Raw genomic sequence first — 19,902 nt, 5'->3', positions numbered from 1 at the left:
GGTTCCCTGAATGCAACCCCTGACAAAAGCGTGCTGTTATGCATCGGGCATCTGACAAAGTCTTCTACTAAAGTCATCTTAAGCTTTCGTTTACCTTGGCCACTAAAAATGACAAATTACAACGCTGCAGAAAGCTTAAGAGCAGCAGTTGACAGGAATCATCAGTACAAACATCCCGAAATCACCTATCTATCATAGTTCCAGTACACTAACGAAGGTACCATATGTAAAATACAGTAGAGTCACAAGCAACATTAATGTTTACATCACGAATTGTACACTGAAATACTCGTGATAAAGTTTGCATTACTGCATCATACTAGTATTCTGTATGAAAACAATGTTTAATTTTTATCATGTGAACTGATATAGTAAACATAGCATCAATGTGTGCACATGCATAACCAACAAATAAAAAATACTTACACCAGGCTTCAACATCACAAGTTCATCAAGTTTGTTTGACTCTTGAAGTGGGGAAGAGTCTGCTTGTCCTGTTACAGATAGCATAAGTGGCACACTGAAAAAAAAAAAAAAAAACCTTTATTGTTGAAAATGTTTATATGAGAATGTGAAGCTTCATGCAGTGTTTATTCAAAAGCATTTTTCATCAGGCTACACTTAACTGACTTAGTTGTACTGACTAGCACACCCTTTTGATTGCCAATTCATTGCTGCTAGTAAAGCTGGACAGGCTTAAGCACAAGAAGAAATTGCAATGTTGCAGGTAACAAGTCAATGCACAAATATTTTTAATGCATAAAGAAATAAATTACTCCTTTTTAAATCTCACAAAAGAAAGAAGGGCCCATGTGATCACAATGCAGTGTATAAAATTTGCACTGGGTTAATCAGCCCAACTTTCAACCAAACAAACACCCATTTGCATGAATTTGCATGATGGAATCCTTCATGCAAATTTGTTCAAATCAGAATGCATAGCATGCAGAAATTCATAACACTAGGGATGATGTGCGAGGCTAGCCTATATACTAGAAGTACATAAACATCTGCTTGCTAAAAATAGGCGCTACATTAACGATTTTCCCCATCAAAAGATGAACTAGGGTCCCTAGAGTTTGCATACTGCAAAACACGCAAATGGAAAATGCTTTGAAGCAGCAAGCACAATCGCCGTAAGGTACTTACTTGACTCCAGAAGGCAAGATAGTCCGAACTTTTTCTACAAAAAACTGCTTGTACTGATCCTGAAAAAGTGCAAAAGATCAGTGGAGAGTATCGATGCTGATTTTCAAGCCTGATTCCCTAAAAAAGAAAAAAAAATCACAACACACCACAACTGTACAATCAGACGAATTAGAACGCATCTTTGAAGCAGAGCACAAGGAACAAGACAAACAAAGACAGGATAAGCACTTGGCTTGTCCCGTATTCATTCATTTTTGTGTTTTCTGCCTTGTGTTCTTCAAAGGGTGAAAAATGTGTCTTTTTTTCCGAAGCCATCTGCAAAGTGTATCCAGCAATCAGAAATGGAAAAATAGTGACAATTAATCAGTGGATCATGCCTGCTTTTATGAGATACAACTTCTTGTGGAATTGCCTTGCAAGTTATGAAATGCCTTATTCATTGAATCTACACCGGAACAGCTGCGTATGCCAAAAGCATAAGGCATGAAATCACGGAGCAGTTGAATGTAAAAAAAAAAAAAAAGTTTGTGATTTAGTGTCCTATGATAAACGTGTACGTACATATCAGAGCACTGTTGCTTGCTTTTTATTTGTAATTTTTTTACTTGGTGTTAAATGTGATGGAATTGTTTCACCTGCCTCGGTGAAGCTGCCACGAACTACTGCATCCCTCTTCTGCCTCATCCACAGGCCAATTAAGCTTTAGGTGCTTTCCTGCACTTCACACATCAACCTCAGATTCTTTCCCTCATTCCGTACACTGTTGAAATCTAAATACCCCTTATTCTTTTCTTTCCCTTGTCTTCAGATGACTGAAACATTATATACATGGTTTTCCATGCACCATAACAGCAATGAGCCTGTGGCCCCAAGAAACTTCCAGTCATGTGGCCTATCAGTCTACTATGCTGGAACAAAAAGCAAGGCTTTTAAGTTTATGCGATGATCAGAAAGCCAATTTTTACATTTCCGCATAAAAGAAAGGCACATAAAGCCTCAGGAGTAATACTTTACATTTTCATACAACTTACGGCAAGCTTCACTCTAGTACAAGAGTGATTGTGTAAAGGAAAGAAAAAGAAAAGTGTTTGAAATCTGTGGGCCTCTGACAGCGACACAAGCCAGAACCCACCACAAGCAACACTGTGGTGGCCTGTTGGAGCGGGCAGCGCCGGTGGGTGCAGTAAAGCCACCAAGCAGGGTGCCAGTGGAATAAAAGCCGCAGCAAGCCCACCGTCACCAGCATGCCGCACCAGGTGGCCAGGGTGCGACAGCCGTCGGGCCGGTACCCAAACACCTCCTGCAAGGGGACAGAGACACGAAACAAGGCACGGTTTACACAAAAGTTATGTTACAACACAAATCAATGACTGAGCTTTGAGGGATGCCACGGCAGGCTCAGGGCCGGCATAATGTATCTAGTCTATTACAATGCCATTCCTTTTCTGCGCTGTGGTTTATTGAAAAGAGCCTTCCTTCTCTCTTTCTCTGCAATCTGTAGGGTGTAGCTGCACATAATTTAGGGCACATACAGGGTGTTCCAGATAATGCATTACATTTAATTAAATATAGGGAAGATGCGATGGTTAAATGATTTTCTTAGGGTTGTTACCACCACCAAGACGAAAATTTGAATATGACTTGGAGTAGTAATTGGACAACTAACAGGTGGTGTCCTAAACTCATCATCTAAGCCGCGTTTCCGTCTACCGCAATTACTTCTGCCTCATGCAACCAGCAAAAGCACAGCCTTTAAGATCTGCATTTTTAATACAGAGGGCACGACTCCTGGGATGCAGATTAGGACACCACCTATAGTGCAAATTAAGATGAATTTTTAAACGAGAGAGCCAGACGACTGATTCCAGTGGAAGACTCGAAGTGCATCATCCGAGGAGCTAGAAATGCAAGAAGTTGATGGTGTTAATTTTTACAAGGTAATGAATTTGGGGAGCATCAAAGTGGCTAGCGGTTTGCAGATCACATTGTCCTGTTCAAAAGTGATGGAGGTGACTATAAACAAATCACTGAGAATTTTAGCCCCCAAAATATTAAAATAGATCTGGAGACTAAAACACATGATACTACAGTATTGTCCAAGAGCTTGACAAAAGAATGAAAATTCGTGATTGGCAGGCAGCTTATAGAATCCGTGCAGGAGTACGCTTACCCAGGCCACTTAGTCACAGGGACACTGATCACGCAAAAGAAGATTTATAGAAAAATAAAAACGGGTTGGAGCACATACGGCAGCCATTACAAATAATGACTGTCAGCTTACCACTGTCCTTCAAAAGAAAAGTGCACAATCATTACATCTTACTGGTAATAAGTTAACAACACACGGGGCACAAACCTGGAGGTTAGCAAGGATGCTTAAGAATAACTTAAGGACTGTGCAAGGAGCAATGGAACAAAAAATGATAGGTGTAACATTAGCAGACACAAAAACAAAAGGGTGGATTAGCAAATGGGGGTAACTAATATTTTAGATGACATTAGGAGGAAGAAATGGAATTGAGTGAGAAATATGACGCATATAGAAGAGAACCGGCTCTCTATTAGAGTTGTAGAACCATTGAGGATGGCATAAAACTAGGTGAAGTGATGAAGTTAGGAAGTTTGCCGGAATACAATGATGTAAGGTGGCACAAGACGGGTAACTGGAGACACCAGGGAGACGATGATGAATTCCAGCCAATGTGACACAGAACGCTTATTAAAGTGCCGTGTCTGCTTGAGCCTCACTGGTCCAGTGAGTATGAAGCAGGCTCCTTATCAAGTGGCGGTCTCACTTGCTTCATGATTACTTTTTTAGCTGGGACTTCAAGTCGTTTTAAGATGTATGCCGATATGGTAAAATCAATCCTTAGGAAATCACTTAATTAGTGCAACCTCCCTCTATTTAAGGAAATTCAAATGCATTTTCTGAGACATCCTGAATGAAAGAAAAGCGAATGCTTACATTGACAAACCTCCACCTACTATTTGCTATCAGGTGCTGCAAGCAATCATCATTAACAGGAAACCTCTGATGCTAACAGTTCCCCTCTGCTTTTAAAGAGTTTCATGTTAGGAGAGCTTCTTATAACACTACAAATGGCGTCGCACACCTTTTGCGAGTTATATATGTCGGCACTGATGGAAGGTGCAGCCTGTTCGTCACACTAATAGAATTTGTGCCGGGTAGGCTCAAACTCTATGGGCATGACAACACACGCACTTTCCTCGGTGAAGGGGCATCCCAGATTCCGCCACCACTGTGGTTTGCACGTGGCCTCACTGCAGCGTGAAAAGCGCGCTTCTGGGGTTGTATTCTGCAGCGTAACCACTTTCAGATATGTTCTTTCACTTTTGCAGGGATGTATAGTTGCGTTCATTACGAGCTGCATCACAGTACCGCCCGACAAGGAACTGCAGCCATCGTACGGCACCATACATTTTGCACCTTTTATAGAGTGCAGGTCCACCACACCATACCGCGCAAATGATAATCGAAACCAACCGCTAGGGGCGTAGACAGGGAAGGGCATTCTCTGGTTCCGCGCCACTGGAAACCATTCACGCGGTAAATTGCCCAGCACTTTCCTAACACTGGCGGAACCGGAAAGTGGGAGGAAGGGGGGCTTTGAGTGCTTTGTGAGCATAGGGTTCTGAGATACAAATTAAAAGAAAAAAAAACTGAGAATATCTAGAGACATTACGTGAGCCAACCGCAGCTGCTGTTCGACACAAATTCCGGCCATATATATCGTCAAATTCGTTTTTTTCCCCGATTTCACTGGCTTGCAAGCGGCTAGGCTCTAACTGTCTCGCTCAAAATGGAAACATGTCGCCATTTAACAGCGTCATGAATAGTGGCCGACGTGGGCAAATTACACTACATTGCACAACTCCGCCACGTTGGCGTTCACAAGAGACGGAGAGAGCGAGAAATAGACAAAAGGGAAGGAAAGACGAGGAGATTAGCCAGTGAAGTACCGGCTGTCTATCCTGTGCTGGGAAAAAGGGGTGAAGGGAATAAAAGGTTAAAAAGAAAGACGAGTCCGTAAGGCCTAGAGTGCCGAAACCCATTTGGACCATTGTCCTAGAACAATTTTTTTCCCCCTGTGAAGAGGCTATCGTCCAGGTCTTTTTTTTTTCTTTCGAGCACGCTCGCGAGCACTTTTCTTGCCACTCTGTAAACGGGGACACAAGTTGACCAACGACGGCGAATTCGACAATAACGCCGATATTTAACGGCGTCCAGAAAAAAAAAAAAAGAAATGTTGCGGTCAACGCTACATTTCGCAACCGACACATACACGTCGCCCACTCCTGCTGGCCCCTTCGGTTTCTGCCACCGGTCAGTCAGCACAGCCACACCGCGGCCCCAGGTCGACGCGCAGCCGGTGCGAAAAAAAATTTCTCCGCGCGGCGGTCGATCCGAAAACCGCGACGCGAACTCTCCGCGCAGCTGCAGCCGGCGGCGGCGAGAATTAGAGCCGTATACCTGACCACCACTGATAGCACGGCAGCTGTACAGCTCAGACGCGATCAGTTATGTCCCCGGAGCGCGTGCGCGAACGAGGGTCAAAAGACATTAAAAAAAAATTTAATTAAGGGGTTTTACGTGCCAAAACCACTTTCTGATTATGAGGCACGCCGTAGTGGGGGACTCCGGAAATTTGGACCACCTGGGGTCCTTTAACGTGCACCTAATCGAAGTACACGGGTGTTTTCGCATTTCGCCCCCCCCCCCCCCCCCCCCGAAATGCTGCCGCCGTGGCCGGGATTAATTTTGACCGGCTGGTCAAAGCCCCCTCTGCATCCAAAAACGATACACAAACGTTGTTGTTGTTATTAGAGATATTTAGGTTATGGGGCGCAGGTCGCACCCAAGCGTTGGGGGACGCAATGTTGGCTATTTACACTCTTTTGCGCTCGTTTTGGGTTCTTTTGTACGGCCGCGTGGTGTGTGAGCGGGGTGTCTGGGTGGGGGAGTGCATATGCAAGCACTTTGCAAGACCTTTGTCAAACGAGTGGGCAAGAATTGAGCCCGCTGCCATGGCAAGACCATGAAAGCCACCGAGGTCAAATTTAGCGAAAATTGGTGGTACGCTATGGAAACTCTGCGCGAAGTTAAATGCGGTTGAACTACAGTGTACACTGTGGCTGAACCCAACACAGCCTTTGTAAAAAAAGAAAAAGAAAGAAAATCCTTATACAAGCGTTAGAGCGTGTGACATGGCAGCTATCATCTATGCTTCCCAGAGGTTCTACATAACTGTAGGTTACCAAAGGCCTACATTTCGTGGAGAGGGGATGGGGTCATGGTGAGTGATGGTCATGGTAAGTGCAAATAGGGGGTTCAGAAACGACCGATCATTTTTTTTTTTTTTTTCAGAAACGTACATGCTACGTGGCTATTTTTTTCTTCTGCGCTTAAAGAAAGCTCTCCAAGTATGAACTAAAACCACGTGACTGCGCTCGTGCGCTATCGTATTGCATCGCTACAAACCCTGTGTCGAGCCTATCGCTTATCAGGGACGACGGCGCTTCCTCTCAATGCGCCACACACACACACACACACAGGGTGACCCAGCTAACTTTTGCCAGAGTTTAAAGATATGCGAATGCCACGTAGCTGGAACAGACCCAAGGTAATGTTTGCCGTCGCTTGGAGGTACTCAAATTATTTTTTTTCATTCCGTCTAATTAGGTAATTCGTATTAATTAATTAGTCAACTTCTCAAATAATATAATTAGATGAAAAGCGTCAACGATAAATTTGTCGAGCGACGTGAAAAACACCCGATACAGCGTTCTGTTGCTCAACACGTGCTACATGAAAGTTTTTCCGAGCGTGAAAGAAGCCCGCGATTACACGCAAAGTACCTCGAGCGGCCAGTCCCGCGGCAATTTCGCGTGCGGCTTCTTTCACGCTCGGAAAAATACGTTTATGTAGCACGTGCTGAGCAACAGAAAGCTATGTCGAGAGTTTTTGATGTCGCTCGAAAATTTTCTCATTTACCGAGACTGGCTAACAACAACAAGAACAACAACGGCGACGACGACCACAACAACGACAACAATAGCAAATAAAATGAACTGGCGTCTCACCATCTGGTCTTCTTCCCCGGCGTTGACGTAGTCGACGCCATCTCGCATGGGTGGTGGTCCCTGCTTTCGGCATTTTACTGCAAGAAATTAAAAAAATAAATAAAAAGAATTAGTTTATAAGCCACCAACGCTGACCGAACGCGAAAAACACCCTGCAAAAACTTGCAGGGTAACTCATAATACGTGCGGCGACGTTCACCTATTGATTGACGCCGCATTTTCGCAAATGGAAGCTGCTTAATGTATACCGTCGAGGAGCTGGCTCTTCTTCCCTCGCGCACACTCGGTCAAAGCAAGCAAAAAAAAAAAAACGCGCGCAGAAAGCCTTTCCTGTGCTGTGGTCGTCGCCCCCGCAGCACGTGCCAGTCGCCGACATGCGCGCGTCACGGAGCCCAAATTTGCAAACCCCCTTTTGGCGAACACTTTCCCGGAACGAGAGCCGGGCTATTGTGACTACTGCCTTCCCAAATCACCAGAGGTTGCGACTATAGGGGACACTGCCCTGAGCGATTTGAATGGCCACGCTGTCCTCCGCGAGGCACGCTTGCTCCTTGCTCCTATCCAGAGTCAAAGCGCGCCACCTTTCACCGGGAGCGTGGATTGCCCTGCGGTGCGCCTCTTTTTGTTCCAAGCCCTCATGGCTACTTGCGTGCTTGCTCCGGAGAGGAGGAAGACTCGCGTCCCCCTCGAAGGTCGAGCGAGATATCCGCGAGCTGCCGCCTCTACGTCAACGCGCCGCCTCCCCACAATCGGCGATTGGAAATTCGCACCACGTGACTGGCGGTCTCCCCCGACCCTCCCATCTCTTCCAGCGATCGGCGAACACCCGTGTTCCCAGCCTTCTGGCTTGTAAGTACTCTTCCACGCAAAAATGTGCGAATCTGCTGCTGCGGCCAGACTCGCCGCCTTGTAGCCGATGCCCCCCCCCCGGCCACCCATACTCGTTGCGGTGTCCTGCCGCGACATGTTGCTACAGCTGACCCTTCCCGCAACCTACTTTTCTTTCCCCTCCTTACCTCTCTTTTCTCCCCCTCTCTCCCCAATCTCACTGATGCCGAGCCGTGCTCCCTCACGGTTCTAGCGCACTGTACCCACGGGTAGCAAAAAATAGCATCCTTTTTTCTCCTTCCTCCGAATCACTACACAGACGCGCTATATTTAAAATGTCCCGAGTGTCAGGCTAAGGTCTGCTGCGATCGTTTTCTGCTTTTTCCGTTCACGGTGGCGCAAAGTTACCAGGTCTGTTTGGACCCCCGGGGTCGCAACGACGGGCAAACGTCGGGCAGTCACAGACCCTCGCGAGCCAAAGCTAGCCTCTTGGCGTCGCTTCCTCCGTGCTTTCACTCGCTCATCGAGCCGCAGGCGTGGGGCAACACGCCAGTATGGTACGTGAGGGACACCTTTACAGCGGGACGTGATGCGGTGAGTCGGTTAAATTCGCGTCAATGCGGTACATCTCGCGTCCAACGACACGAAAACAATCGCGACATACATTCGCGCACACAGACGTGGCGCGGGGGAACGATCTGCTATCAGAAGCGAGTTTACTAAAAGCAAGCACACGCGATCGCGCCTATCGCTCGGGAAGGTACCGGCCACAGTACTGCCGTGCTATAACGATGATGATGATTTATTGGCATACCGTTTGAAATGGGGTGGTAAAAAATAGTTCGCTATGGTGATTGTTTGGAAAAATTGGTAAAACATGAATGCAGCTTTTTTTTTTTTTTTTTTTTTTTTTTTGCACAAGACGAGGCCAAAGAAGAGGCTGAGACGCATCAGCGCAGACTTGCAACAGTGTTTTATCATCACACCATGGTGGCGAAGCTCAGCGCACTGACAAGGACAAGGCGAAGACACACAAGGATACACGACACTCGTGTCTTCGCCTTGTCCTTGTCAGTGCGCTGCTTCACCACCATGGTGTGATGATTAATCACCTACTAGCCCAACTTTCCACATTACTGAACAATGTTTTATTTTGACGAAAGTGACCACATATGGCAGAGTCTGGGACACGTCACGTGTGGGCCGCCCGCAGAAAATTCCTATCTATATACGCAAGAAGGAGAGCACCTTGCTGGAAAAGGCGATGGACGGTTTCGACACACAGGCGTCACCACGCCTGTCAATTAATTCTGCTTCGATGATTTCTCGAGTTAACTGGTCGCGATTTTTGCGGACAATTGAGCATGCAGTATGACCCGGTTTACACGTAGCCGTATTTGTGAGGTCTGCCTGACTACGCATGCAATTTCTACAGCGGGCGCCCAAAAATACCCCTCATTTCCATAACATTGTAGGGATGCTCCCGTCGCCTCTGACCAACACAGTTGGACCCACAGTCAAACGGCAGATTATAAACTATTATTTCTTGCACAGTCAACGAACTTTGACTGATGTCTCTTTTTGCAAGCAGGCTCTTTGGGGCACACGCACTGGTCAATCTGCACGAAGATTGCAGGTTATCGGGAGCGGAAAAATCAACTTTTACATTGGCCCGCTGGCCAATCTTTTTCAGTCGATGCGATATGCCGTGGATATGCGGAACCGCGGATTTTTTGTAAAGTGTGTACGACTGAGTGGCATTAGTTAGTGTTTTGCGAACATCGCTTAGTTTGTTCCGCATTGATGTTCCTCAACAACGTACTCAGCGACAGAACGTCATACGCGCGCGCGCGTGCGCGTGCGCGTGTATGTGTGTGTGTGTGTGAGAGAGAGAGAGAGAGAGCTAGTAAGCACAAAACCACAAGAAAATATACGACAATTGTTCCTCACGGTTTTTACGTCGCGCCATGACCGTTGCCGCCGCGCTCCCTGGACACGGCTACCTACGACAGCGGAGGTATTGTCCTGGAGCCAATCGCTTAAGTAATCACTGGCAAAACGGCGCAAACTTATTATTATAATTAGTTTGTCGCTTTCGAATGCAATCCAGACGCAGGCGAAATCTATGTGTGAATTGAAGGCAACCGCCTGGCGTCTACGACGTGGGAAACAGAAGAGGAGCGTTACAGCAGACGAGAGCAGCACCTGCCGCGGCAACGCACACGACATTGCACACACGCGCACGGACACATCGTTCGCGTCAAGTTCTCGACCCAGATGCCGCTCAGCGCGCAACCTGTGCATTATAATAGTACGTACATACAGAAATAGAAGCAACAGCACAAGTTGTCACAGAATAAATGAAAGGAACAGTGCAGCGAAATAGGGGCAACGGTAAGAGCTAACGTAACAGCAGCGTCGTTGCAACGACGGTAACGAACACGTGACGAGCGGTGCAACTTCGTGCGTAGGTGCCGTACTGCCGGGTCTCGAAGAGAACGTGCATAATAAGTGCTTCCATTGAATTTCAGACAATTAAATTTAAATTCGAACTATAGACCCATTTCACAACACAAGAATGCATCGCGAACCTGGCGTCGAACTCGCAAAACTTTTGGGCCTCCAAAACTGGACGGCGCGCGCGAACGTGCCCAATGTCCTAACTATATATGGTAGAAAAGAAAAAAAAAAGGAAAGGAAAAAAAAAACGCGAAGAATTCCCATATCACCAAACTTTTTTAACCCCTATTGGGAACTTTATTGCCACTGCCTGCAACGCAACCTCACGAGAGCGCCTCGACGGAGCAGAGCGGGCGAAGGGGAACAGCTGCTACCGGTAGAGCGTCAGGCGTTGCGCGAGGGGAGAGGGCATCGCCGCGACGCCACGTCATCCTCGCTCACGGAAGCCTGTGTTATTCGCGCGTTCCGCGTCGGCGCAAGCTCTCGCCTTCGTTCTAAGTGCGCCTCGGTAAGATCAAATCAAAACGCGCCAAGTGTCTCAACGCGCTCGCTTGTACGCGAGGAGTGGATAACTCGAAGCACCGCTCAGCGGCGGTCAAATGGACACTAACGCTTTCGCATTCAGAACTTGTAAGTGCTTCGGTGTCTTCAGATATCTTTGCAGCGCACGTTATGCTGCCCACCGAGCCGCTCGATGATTCGTCAACCTAGCCTCGGGTCAACCGACACTAGGATCGGTGAAGGACCGTACCGGCTTCTATCAGAAAATGACGCAGCAAAACTACCACGTACACCGGACCCTCTGCCCATGAGCGAATAAATCCCTCTCCAAGAAACAAGAAGAACAGCCTGGAGGCAACTCCAAGCGTCATAACCTTTCTCGGATCCACTGCTATCCCGAATTCTACTCCAACAAATGTGCTCGCCGTCAGGAGAAAGCTGATCTTTGTTTCATATATTATGGGCTTGCGCGTTAAGGATACTCCCTCGCGGGGATCCCAATATATAATACCGAGCAGGGGGAGGCCGCGTTGCTGCTACATCGGCACTCGCAACGAGCAGCAGCACACGAGGCGAGAGCGGGAGTGAGTGTCAAAACGACGCAACGTCCCACTCCCACGTGGCTGCACACTGTGTCATGACGTCACAGACAGTAGCGACACGAAAAAGAAATTGGCTGTAGAAAAGCTACTGTATTAGATTATTTAGGGCGCTCTGAGGCTTGTCACTAATCTTTTCTAGGGTTTAGAGGCCTATACAGGAACTTCACCTAAATAAAAAGAAAATGAAATGAAAAAGGAAAAGAAGCACGAGAGTAGTCGAAAATATCATACTAAGCATTGTGCAGAGGATACCTAAAATTAAAACTATTTTCTGGCGGAAAGGTGCAGGCATTGCGACCGAAGGAAGTTTGTCCAGTCCATGGCCTCCAGCACCCTCTGGGGGAAAGGGAAAGAGATAGAGATGGGGGGGAAGGGAGAGAGGGGATTGTGCACAGCGAACTCGGTATACACACGCGAAGTGTCCTGCGCCCGCGGCACGTCACAACACGGAAATTCTCCGCCGCGAACTACGAGCCGAGTATTCGATACTTCCACACACACGTTCGTACGCTGATGCTTGCCGCAACTTTTCTTTTTCCCCTAGCCTAGAGACAAAAACAAAAGCGGCACGACCTTCGCCGCTTTTCCGACAGCGGTACACCGAACGCTGCGAATGCCGAAAAAAAAAAAAAAAAAAAAAACATTGCGCGCGAGAACGTTTCTTGCTGTTCTGCAAACATACAGAAGAAACTCGACGGCAACTTTTTGAAAAACGTGCGATATATATATAATTTCCCCCCGTTTCCTCTCGCTACTGCAATACGGAAAACGCTGCCGATTCGTAAACAGGCGGCGCACGTGACCGACTGCCCACCACGAGAAGCGACCACTATTGGTGGCAGCTGCAACCGAATCATCGCCGTCCTTCGCTTTCCGTGCGCGCGTGGCGAACGAACGGCAACGGTTTCGGTTACACGCCGTAACTTAAACGTCTCGCGCTATGCGCCCCCCCCCCCCCCCCCTCGCTTCACTGAAACGTATATGGAGATTCTGCCGTCGCGCATGGAGTCGCAGCTCGGAACGGCGTGCGGCCTTCCGTAATCGTAATCAGCCTATTTTATGTCCACTGCAGAACGAAGGCCTCTCCCTGCAATCTCCAATTACCCCTGTCCAGCGCCAACAGACGAATTTCCTAATTTCATCGCACCACCTAGTCTTCTGCCTTCCTCTACTGCGCTTCCCTTCTCTTGGCACCCATTCTGTAGCCCTAATGGTCCAAGGGTTATCTAACCTGCGCATTACATGACCTGCCCAGCGCCATTCTTTTTCTCTTAAAGTCAATTAGAATATCGGCTATACCCGTTTGTTCTCTGATCCAAACCGCTCTCTTTCTGTCTCTCAAGGTTATGCCTACTAGCATTCTTCGTTCCATCGCACTTTGTGCGGTCCTTAACTCGTTCTCAAGCTCCTCTGTCAATCTCCAAGTCTTCCGTTATCGACGCTTATTGGCACGGACGACGCAACGGGCGCCTGCCCGCGGCGGTCGTCGCTGCGAGGATTTATGACGCAGCTGTCGTCGCGTGCGCACAAAAAAAAAAAAAAAAAAAAAAAAAAAAAAAAAGACCCAGTTGAGCCATATACTGGGTCGCCCGCTCACTCCGTTCCAAGTGTTCACGACGCGGCGAAGCTCTTTACGGCCGTCCGGTCAGAAGCGGCGGTGTGTGCGTGCGTGTGTGCGTGCGTGTGTATAAGCCGACAAATGAATACGCGTCGGCTATGTATAGGCGCGGTGCTGCGGGCGTTGCTGCCCCTCGCGGTCCAATGTTTACGAGGAACGAAATGACACAGTTGTCCTCCCAAAGATTCACGGGTGAATGAGAGAGACACGTAACGGCGCACTTCAATGAGACATTCGCATAGAAAGAAACGCAACGACGAGCGCCAGAACCTTGTGCTTCTATGTGGATGGCTCGGTCTGCACTATGTATCGCCCTCCTGTGAATGGGAACCGACAAACCCATTGACAATTTCGCCTAATTACACAGCTATAGTTATTAATTTATCGACTGCTCGAATATTATATTCAGCGCAAAAGTGTGAATGAGTAAAGTGTCGACCATCCTAAAATATTCCCGATCCAGCTTTCTGTTCCTCAATACGTGCAACATAAAAGTTTATTTTCCAAGCCCGAAAGAAAGCCCGCGAAACACGAGAAAGTGCTAGTCGGGCGGCATTTTCGTATTGACAGCGACGACGACAGCTCCAAGCCCGAGTTATGGAAAGCATCTGGAACCGTCTGGAAGAGGCCTCTGCGACGTCACGCCACCTCGCGTCGACAAGAAAAAAGAAGCTATAGGAAACGTAGATGTTACCGCCGTATTTAACACTTTGCGTTTGAGAACCTACGAAAAACACAACACAGCTTGCATTAAGCGCATAGGAAAGCGCGACTACGTTTACCTGTCAGCAGACGACCTACCCCGTCGAGTTTCTAAGCCTTCTGCTCTGCCGTCATCTTGTTTCGACAGCAAAGTAGCCTTTGACTACGCTTTTGTCTTTGCGAAGCTGTCTTTTTTGCCGGCTTTGTCACAATTAGAATTAGACTTAAGATGGCAGCCGTCTACGTAATTGTCAACTTATTCGTCTGCACGGTGAGCATTGGAACACAGCCTCAGAAACGACCGAACATGCCCCACCAAGGTATATGCACCTGATACCCAAAGACAGCTCAGATACATAACCGCTTTTCAAATCGGTCCTTAGTACTGACTGGTATTACTGCTCGCAAGTTAAAAACGTTAAAAACAAATTGTTTGTTCAAATGCCCTTTTTAGACACAATAAACAAAATTATACCTAGACAAAGTAACTATCTCGCGACGTTTGAAATGAGAAAGGAAGAAGAAAAAAAGTACTTTTAGTAATGCAATGAAGGGGGCTAGTTTGCGAACGTTCATGATTATATTGCACTAAGTGTTACACTGACGCTACGTACGTCCACGTCCTGTTCTTCACTTAAAATCGTCAGTGTAACACTAAGCGCAATATAATCATAAAGTACTTTTATTTGCACAAACGAATGTATATTAAGAGGCAACATCCTGTAGCGGCTTAGAATGTTGACGCTGCATCCTGTATTTTTGTGTCAATTCACATTATTCGAAACGCACTTCGTGGTTGCTTTTGCTTGTATGTGACGACACAACGGTCATTTCAAATTAGCGTCAATTTTCTCGAAAGCTGGTGGCAAAAATCTGATTAAAACGCTTTCATACAGTTCCACGTGTATCGAACATAATATCCGTGGGATGAACGTGTTACGTAATCTCTTCGTAGTTAATTTTGAAATGATTGGAGGCAATATGTCCTTGTATCCTTGTCCTCGTTGTACAAGGCGTCTCAGCAGAATATACTGGGTGTTTCCTTTTTCTTTTCATGCGAGACAGCTTATCTCTTAAAAATAAAAGAGTCATTTTACTTAAAAGGGAATTCGCACCAGTTTTTCCATATAGGTATGTGAGTAGGCTGATTTTAGCAGCAAACTAAAGAATAAAAACTGACGAACAACGATAATTACTATAAGTTAGGTAATTAACGTTCTTATTATTCTAGGGTACGTGTTGCAATAAATCCGAGGAGTAATGAACTCCTACACTTAGATGGCGACAAAATGCGAAAACAGCCATGTACTTAGATTTACGTGCACGTTAAAGAACCCCAGCTGCTCAAAATTGGCATATATATATATATATATATATATATATATATATATATATATATATATAGAGTAGGGAAGTCATGCCTGCTTGGCAGGAATTCTAAGGCTGTAGCATCACTTTCGAGATAGCCAACCCCAAAAAATTGGCAGTGGCTTAGCTCGGCTATGCCAGGATATACGTAGCGAAAGCTATGGCATAGCATGGTTAGCCGTGGTTAATCTTCATTGCAAATCCAGGTTAGTCCGGTTGTCTAGCTATGTTGCGGCGTTTAGCCAGTCGTTCGGCGCGCTGTTCGTCCGTTTCCTGGGCGATTCGTTTCCTCTTCATCTCGTTCCGATGTCGATTCCAGGCCTCCTCCTGCTTATCAGAATTGTCGCCGTCCATACTGCCGCCTCAACTGTGGTTGCGGCGCACGCGAGCTCTCCTTTTCAATTCCCCGACATGTTAGTAGGCATGCGACGCAGCTGGCGAAGCGAGCGGAGGCGAGCGCAACGACGAGGAACGCGTTGTGACGTCATACCAAGCGGCGGGGGCGGAACACTTGTGGCTCGGTGCTACTAGCGGCGCATGCGCAGTAGTGACAAGGGAGCGAGCGAGAGAGAAATATCCGCGGCGAGGCGCGCGTTGTGACGTCATGTGTCTCCTCGGAGCACCGCCACGGCGAAATCACAAGTTCGCGGGCAGCAAAGCTTTCGCTGTAATAGAAGACGACGACGAACGCGCGAGCAGTGGCACGTCGAGCGCGTTCGCGCGTTTACGCCAAGGGACGCCGACGCTCAACACAGGAACCGGCGCCCGAGAGCTGCGCTCTAAAAAAGAAGCACCTATAGGTAGTGTACAGCGACTACCAAAACACGTGAACTTACCCGATGAAACCTTTTTCACGAAGGCTGGCCCGTCTCCGGAACCACCGGCCGCTGACATTTCGTACGCAGCCATGCACTATATGCTTGCGCGGGATAACTATGACTGGCGGAATCCCGAGCTTGGCCGTTCCCTGCAGTCGTCGTCATATAGCACGTAGCAACGTGGTATAGGTGAAATATGACATCAATTAGACCGCGGGCAGAACGATACGCTTGGCTATCGTGCTACGCCGGAGTGGCACCGGTCGCGCGCGATTACCAGGAGAGTTAGCGTATTAGATTAGGGGGTCCCCAAACGCTTGCGTCCCCTTAATCTGAAACTCTCTGTTAACTTACTCAACGCATAGACGCGCTCGACTCCAACGTTCTCAGACGTCGTTAGACTCGGCCACGTACCGTCGAGCGTGGGCTTATATTAAAGTGCCAGGCCACGCCCATATGGCGCGGCCCGCCCAGCGAAAAGTGTTATCCGCGTCGCGGCTCGTGCACTACGCGAACGTCAGCGAAACGTGCGAGCATGGAACTGAGCTATCGCCACGACCGGGACGGTACGAACAAGAGATACAGACACCATTGTTGCGAAGTTCTTAAATGCAACACTTCCGCGCGAACTGAAAATGGAAGATAAGTCGGCGATCGAAAATTGCTGCCTCTCCCGTAATCGACAGTAGATATAAGCATGAAATGGCAACCGGCAAAGCAGACTGGTTGGGGATGGTAGCATTTCCCATGTCCTGTACCTGCCTTTTGAACGTCGCTATTGGAAATGACAAATAAAACTTCAGCGTATTAAAAGTTGCAGCTTGAGTGATATTGTGAACACACATTAAGAAGAACTCGGAAGCAGTATATTTTAAAAAACTTGTTTGGTAATAACTAGCATATGTAATGCAGTCCGGTATAAAGGGGGGGGGGGGGGGATGTCGTTTTGTTCTCGCAACTTACCCGGATGTTCTCGTTTGAGTGCCCGGATAACGGCTCTGGCTTTTAGCTCAAGCTCACTGGAAGATCGTCGACAATGGGAGCCTAAAAAGAAGTGCCAACATGACCACCGGTGGAGAGGTGGAGTAAAGACAACGAGAACGTAGCATCCGTGCGTACCATGTTGATTTCGATCTCGTATGCGTTTGCGGGGTCCAATCAGGTACGCGAAGACGAGGACGACAAAGTAATGCAAGGGGTGCCATCGTGATTGGGCCACGTGTCCGCGCGAATGGAATGTTCCAATCGGGAGTGGCTTCGCGGTGCTCCGTTGGCGCGTTGTGCTACGACAGGGTGCACGAAACCCGAGCTCAAGAGAACTGACTCGCCATCTCGGCCATGCGAAAGTGGATGTGTACAGTGAAGTTGTCGAAAACCACCACTACAACTGCTGAAGGAGGCACGCACTAGAGTAATGGTAGTGACAACTTATTCGTGATCGGTCTGGTATACCGTGATGGGTTCCGCGACCACTTTGGCTACATTCGCGGCCAAGGCCGAATCCAAACGATGATCTGTGCCGCGTGGCTATATATAATGAACGAGAAGAAAGGAAACAGAGGGGTCCGATATTTATTAGTCCTATCATAAGAAGCAAACAAACAGACAACAAAGACAGCATAGGAGAAATTGCTTGTACTTAGTGATTGAATTAAACAAATAATAAATTAATCAAAATGAAAGTGGGTGAAAGCAAATGACCGCAGTAAGGGCACGAAGCCACGTCTTCATATCACGCGTGCGATGCTCTTACCAATTGAGCTACCGTGGCGTCATTTTCTCATAGACTTTCTTGAGTATTTATCTTTACTAGAACTAACACTGGGAGTTTGCCGTAAGACCGGCCGCTCGGGGCACTTTGCGTGTATTCGCGAGCTTCTTTCACGCTCGGAAAAACACTCTTAAATAGCACGTATCGAGCAACAGAAAGCCGTATCGGGAGTTTTTCACGTTGCCCTACAATTTTCTCGTTGAGCCTTTTCATATAATTACAAAATTTGAGAAGTTGATTAGTTAATTAAGACTAATTATGTAATTAGGCGAAACGCAAAATATAATCAGAGTATCTCCAAGTGACGGCAAACAACATTACCTTGGTTCTGTCCAGTTACGTGTCATTTGCATATTTTTATATCTTGGTGCAAGACAACTGGGACACCCTGTACATGCTTCTACCACGTGACCGGCTTCCCGCACTTCACACACGTACACCTTCTTTCCCCTTTGACACTCGATTCTAGTTTATAAAAAATAAAGAAAAATAAAGGTAACAACAACAAAAAAAAAAACAACTGGCGTCACGAAGGAACAATATTTGCGCACAGTCAGAGGAAAAACACTGTACTGGCTCACAAACGATAATAGAATATGCTGCTATGGACGCCGAGACAAAATTCCGATCAACTATAAGGACACCCCGACAAGATTAGCAACCGCGGTATCGCACAAAAATGCGTGCAGCTTATCAAAGGTCAAAGAAAAGGAATGCCTGCCTGCGAGGCAGTTTACTGAGCGTGCTTAGATAAGGACACCCATGGCGGTTTCTGTTAAGGTTAGCGTGTAGCACCCCGTGCAAAAAGGATGCTCGACTACCATGCCTCATCGAAACGAAGGGCGAATTCCCAATTTGTTTTGGTTATCTTGAGGCGTTGCCGGTCTGGCTGGCACACCGCAGTGCTTGCAGGCCCCTTTGTGCGTGTGCGACTTTAGGGGGACCCTTTCCTCGAACTGTCAAGCTCTACAGGAGAACTTCCGCGAACCATCGTCGCCTAGAAGAAAGGACCAAGCCACGACGAGGACTTACAACGTCAACTGGGACAATGGATCAGCCACCTACCCACAACCAGACGCCCTCTGCGCGAACCAACGACGCGAGAAAGAAAAGGGCTCCGCCGCCTATCCCCGATGAAGACTCCGTGGGTTGCCCCTGCGGAGGCAGGCTCGTGAAAGGTTGCCGGGTGAATGGGTGCCGCCGCCAAGCACCGTTGGGACTCGGTGCATGTCACGTGACGTTGATGCGAGCAAGATCCCGCCTTCAATATTAGTGGGCCTATTTAAGGGGCCCCGCAATGTACTTTTTGGCTTCATTCTCTTCATCTCATCGTTCACCAACCATTGAAGAAACCGTGCAAGTTTCGCACTAGCCATCGTCTCGTCCCTGCTAGGTCGTCATGGTCCATCGGATGCCTGTAGCCCGCCGACAACGCCACGCTACCCAACAGTACCGTCGGCCGAGCTTCGATAAACAGGCGTCGCAAGAACTGATCGGCAGCGGTGGGGTCCGCTACCCTGGGGAACGCAACAGTTCCCAGACTTATCTGACGTCGACGAAATTTTTATGAGATAGTAAAATTCTTCCATACATTGAAATCAAGCTTTCTTTTTCCTTCTTTTTTGCAGCGTACGCCTTTCTTTCAACGTGAAAAAAAAAAAAAAAGCTCAACTGATACAAGTTGGACAATGCGGCTAATGCGATTGCACAACCTTCCGACCTGAAGGGAGTCTAATTTTCTTTTAGATATCTATAGTTGCTCAGTTTTCAAGCCTTCCTTACAGAATTTTGAAAACAGAAATAAAACTAATTTAATACCTTGCAGCGCGCCCCGGCCAAAAAAAAAAATAATAAAGAAAAAGAGACAAGCTTCGCTTTTGAACAGGAGGATCAAAATGCGTCAGTTTCATAAATATATTTTAATACGTCTCGCAAAAAATGACTCCCCCCCCCCCCCCCCCCCTCGGCATTTTATCTTTTTTG

General features: G+C 47.4%; 1 protein-coding gene across 2 annotated transcripts in view; it reads right to left on the bottom strand.

Moving 5' to 3' along the window:
• Positions 1–19,902, bottom strand: part of anne (polyamine-transporting ATPase anne boleyn) — a 150,069-nt gene that overhangs the window by 56,018 nt on the left and 74,149 nt on the right. For both annotated transcript variants that reach the window (XR_008609144.1, XM_050195521.2), the window contains exons 2-5: positions 7,252–7,328; positions 2,282–2,449; positions 1,150–1,208; positions 427–520 (exon numbers count right to left, since the gene is read on the bottom strand). Coding sequence is in view for 1 of the 2 variants with exons in the window: in XM_050195521.2 (XP_050051478.1) it covers positions 427–520; positions 1,150–1,208; positions 2,282–2,449; positions 7,252–7,328 (398 nt within the window). In the remaining variant the exon portion in view is untranslated. The remainder of the gene's footprint in view (positions 1–426; positions 521–1,149; positions 1,209–2,281; positions 2,450–7,251; positions 7,329–19,902) is intronic.

This window comes from Dermacentor andersoni, chromosome 3 (assembly GCF_023375885.2).
Source record: "Dermacentor andersoni chromosome 3, qqDerAnde1_hic_scaffold, whole genome shotgun sequence".
Taxonomy (NCBI): domain Eukaryota; kingdom Metazoa; phylum Arthropoda; class Arachnida; order Ixodida; family Ixodidae; genus Dermacentor; species Dermacentor andersoni.
This window is presented reverse-complemented; position numbering and strand designations above follow the sequence as displayed.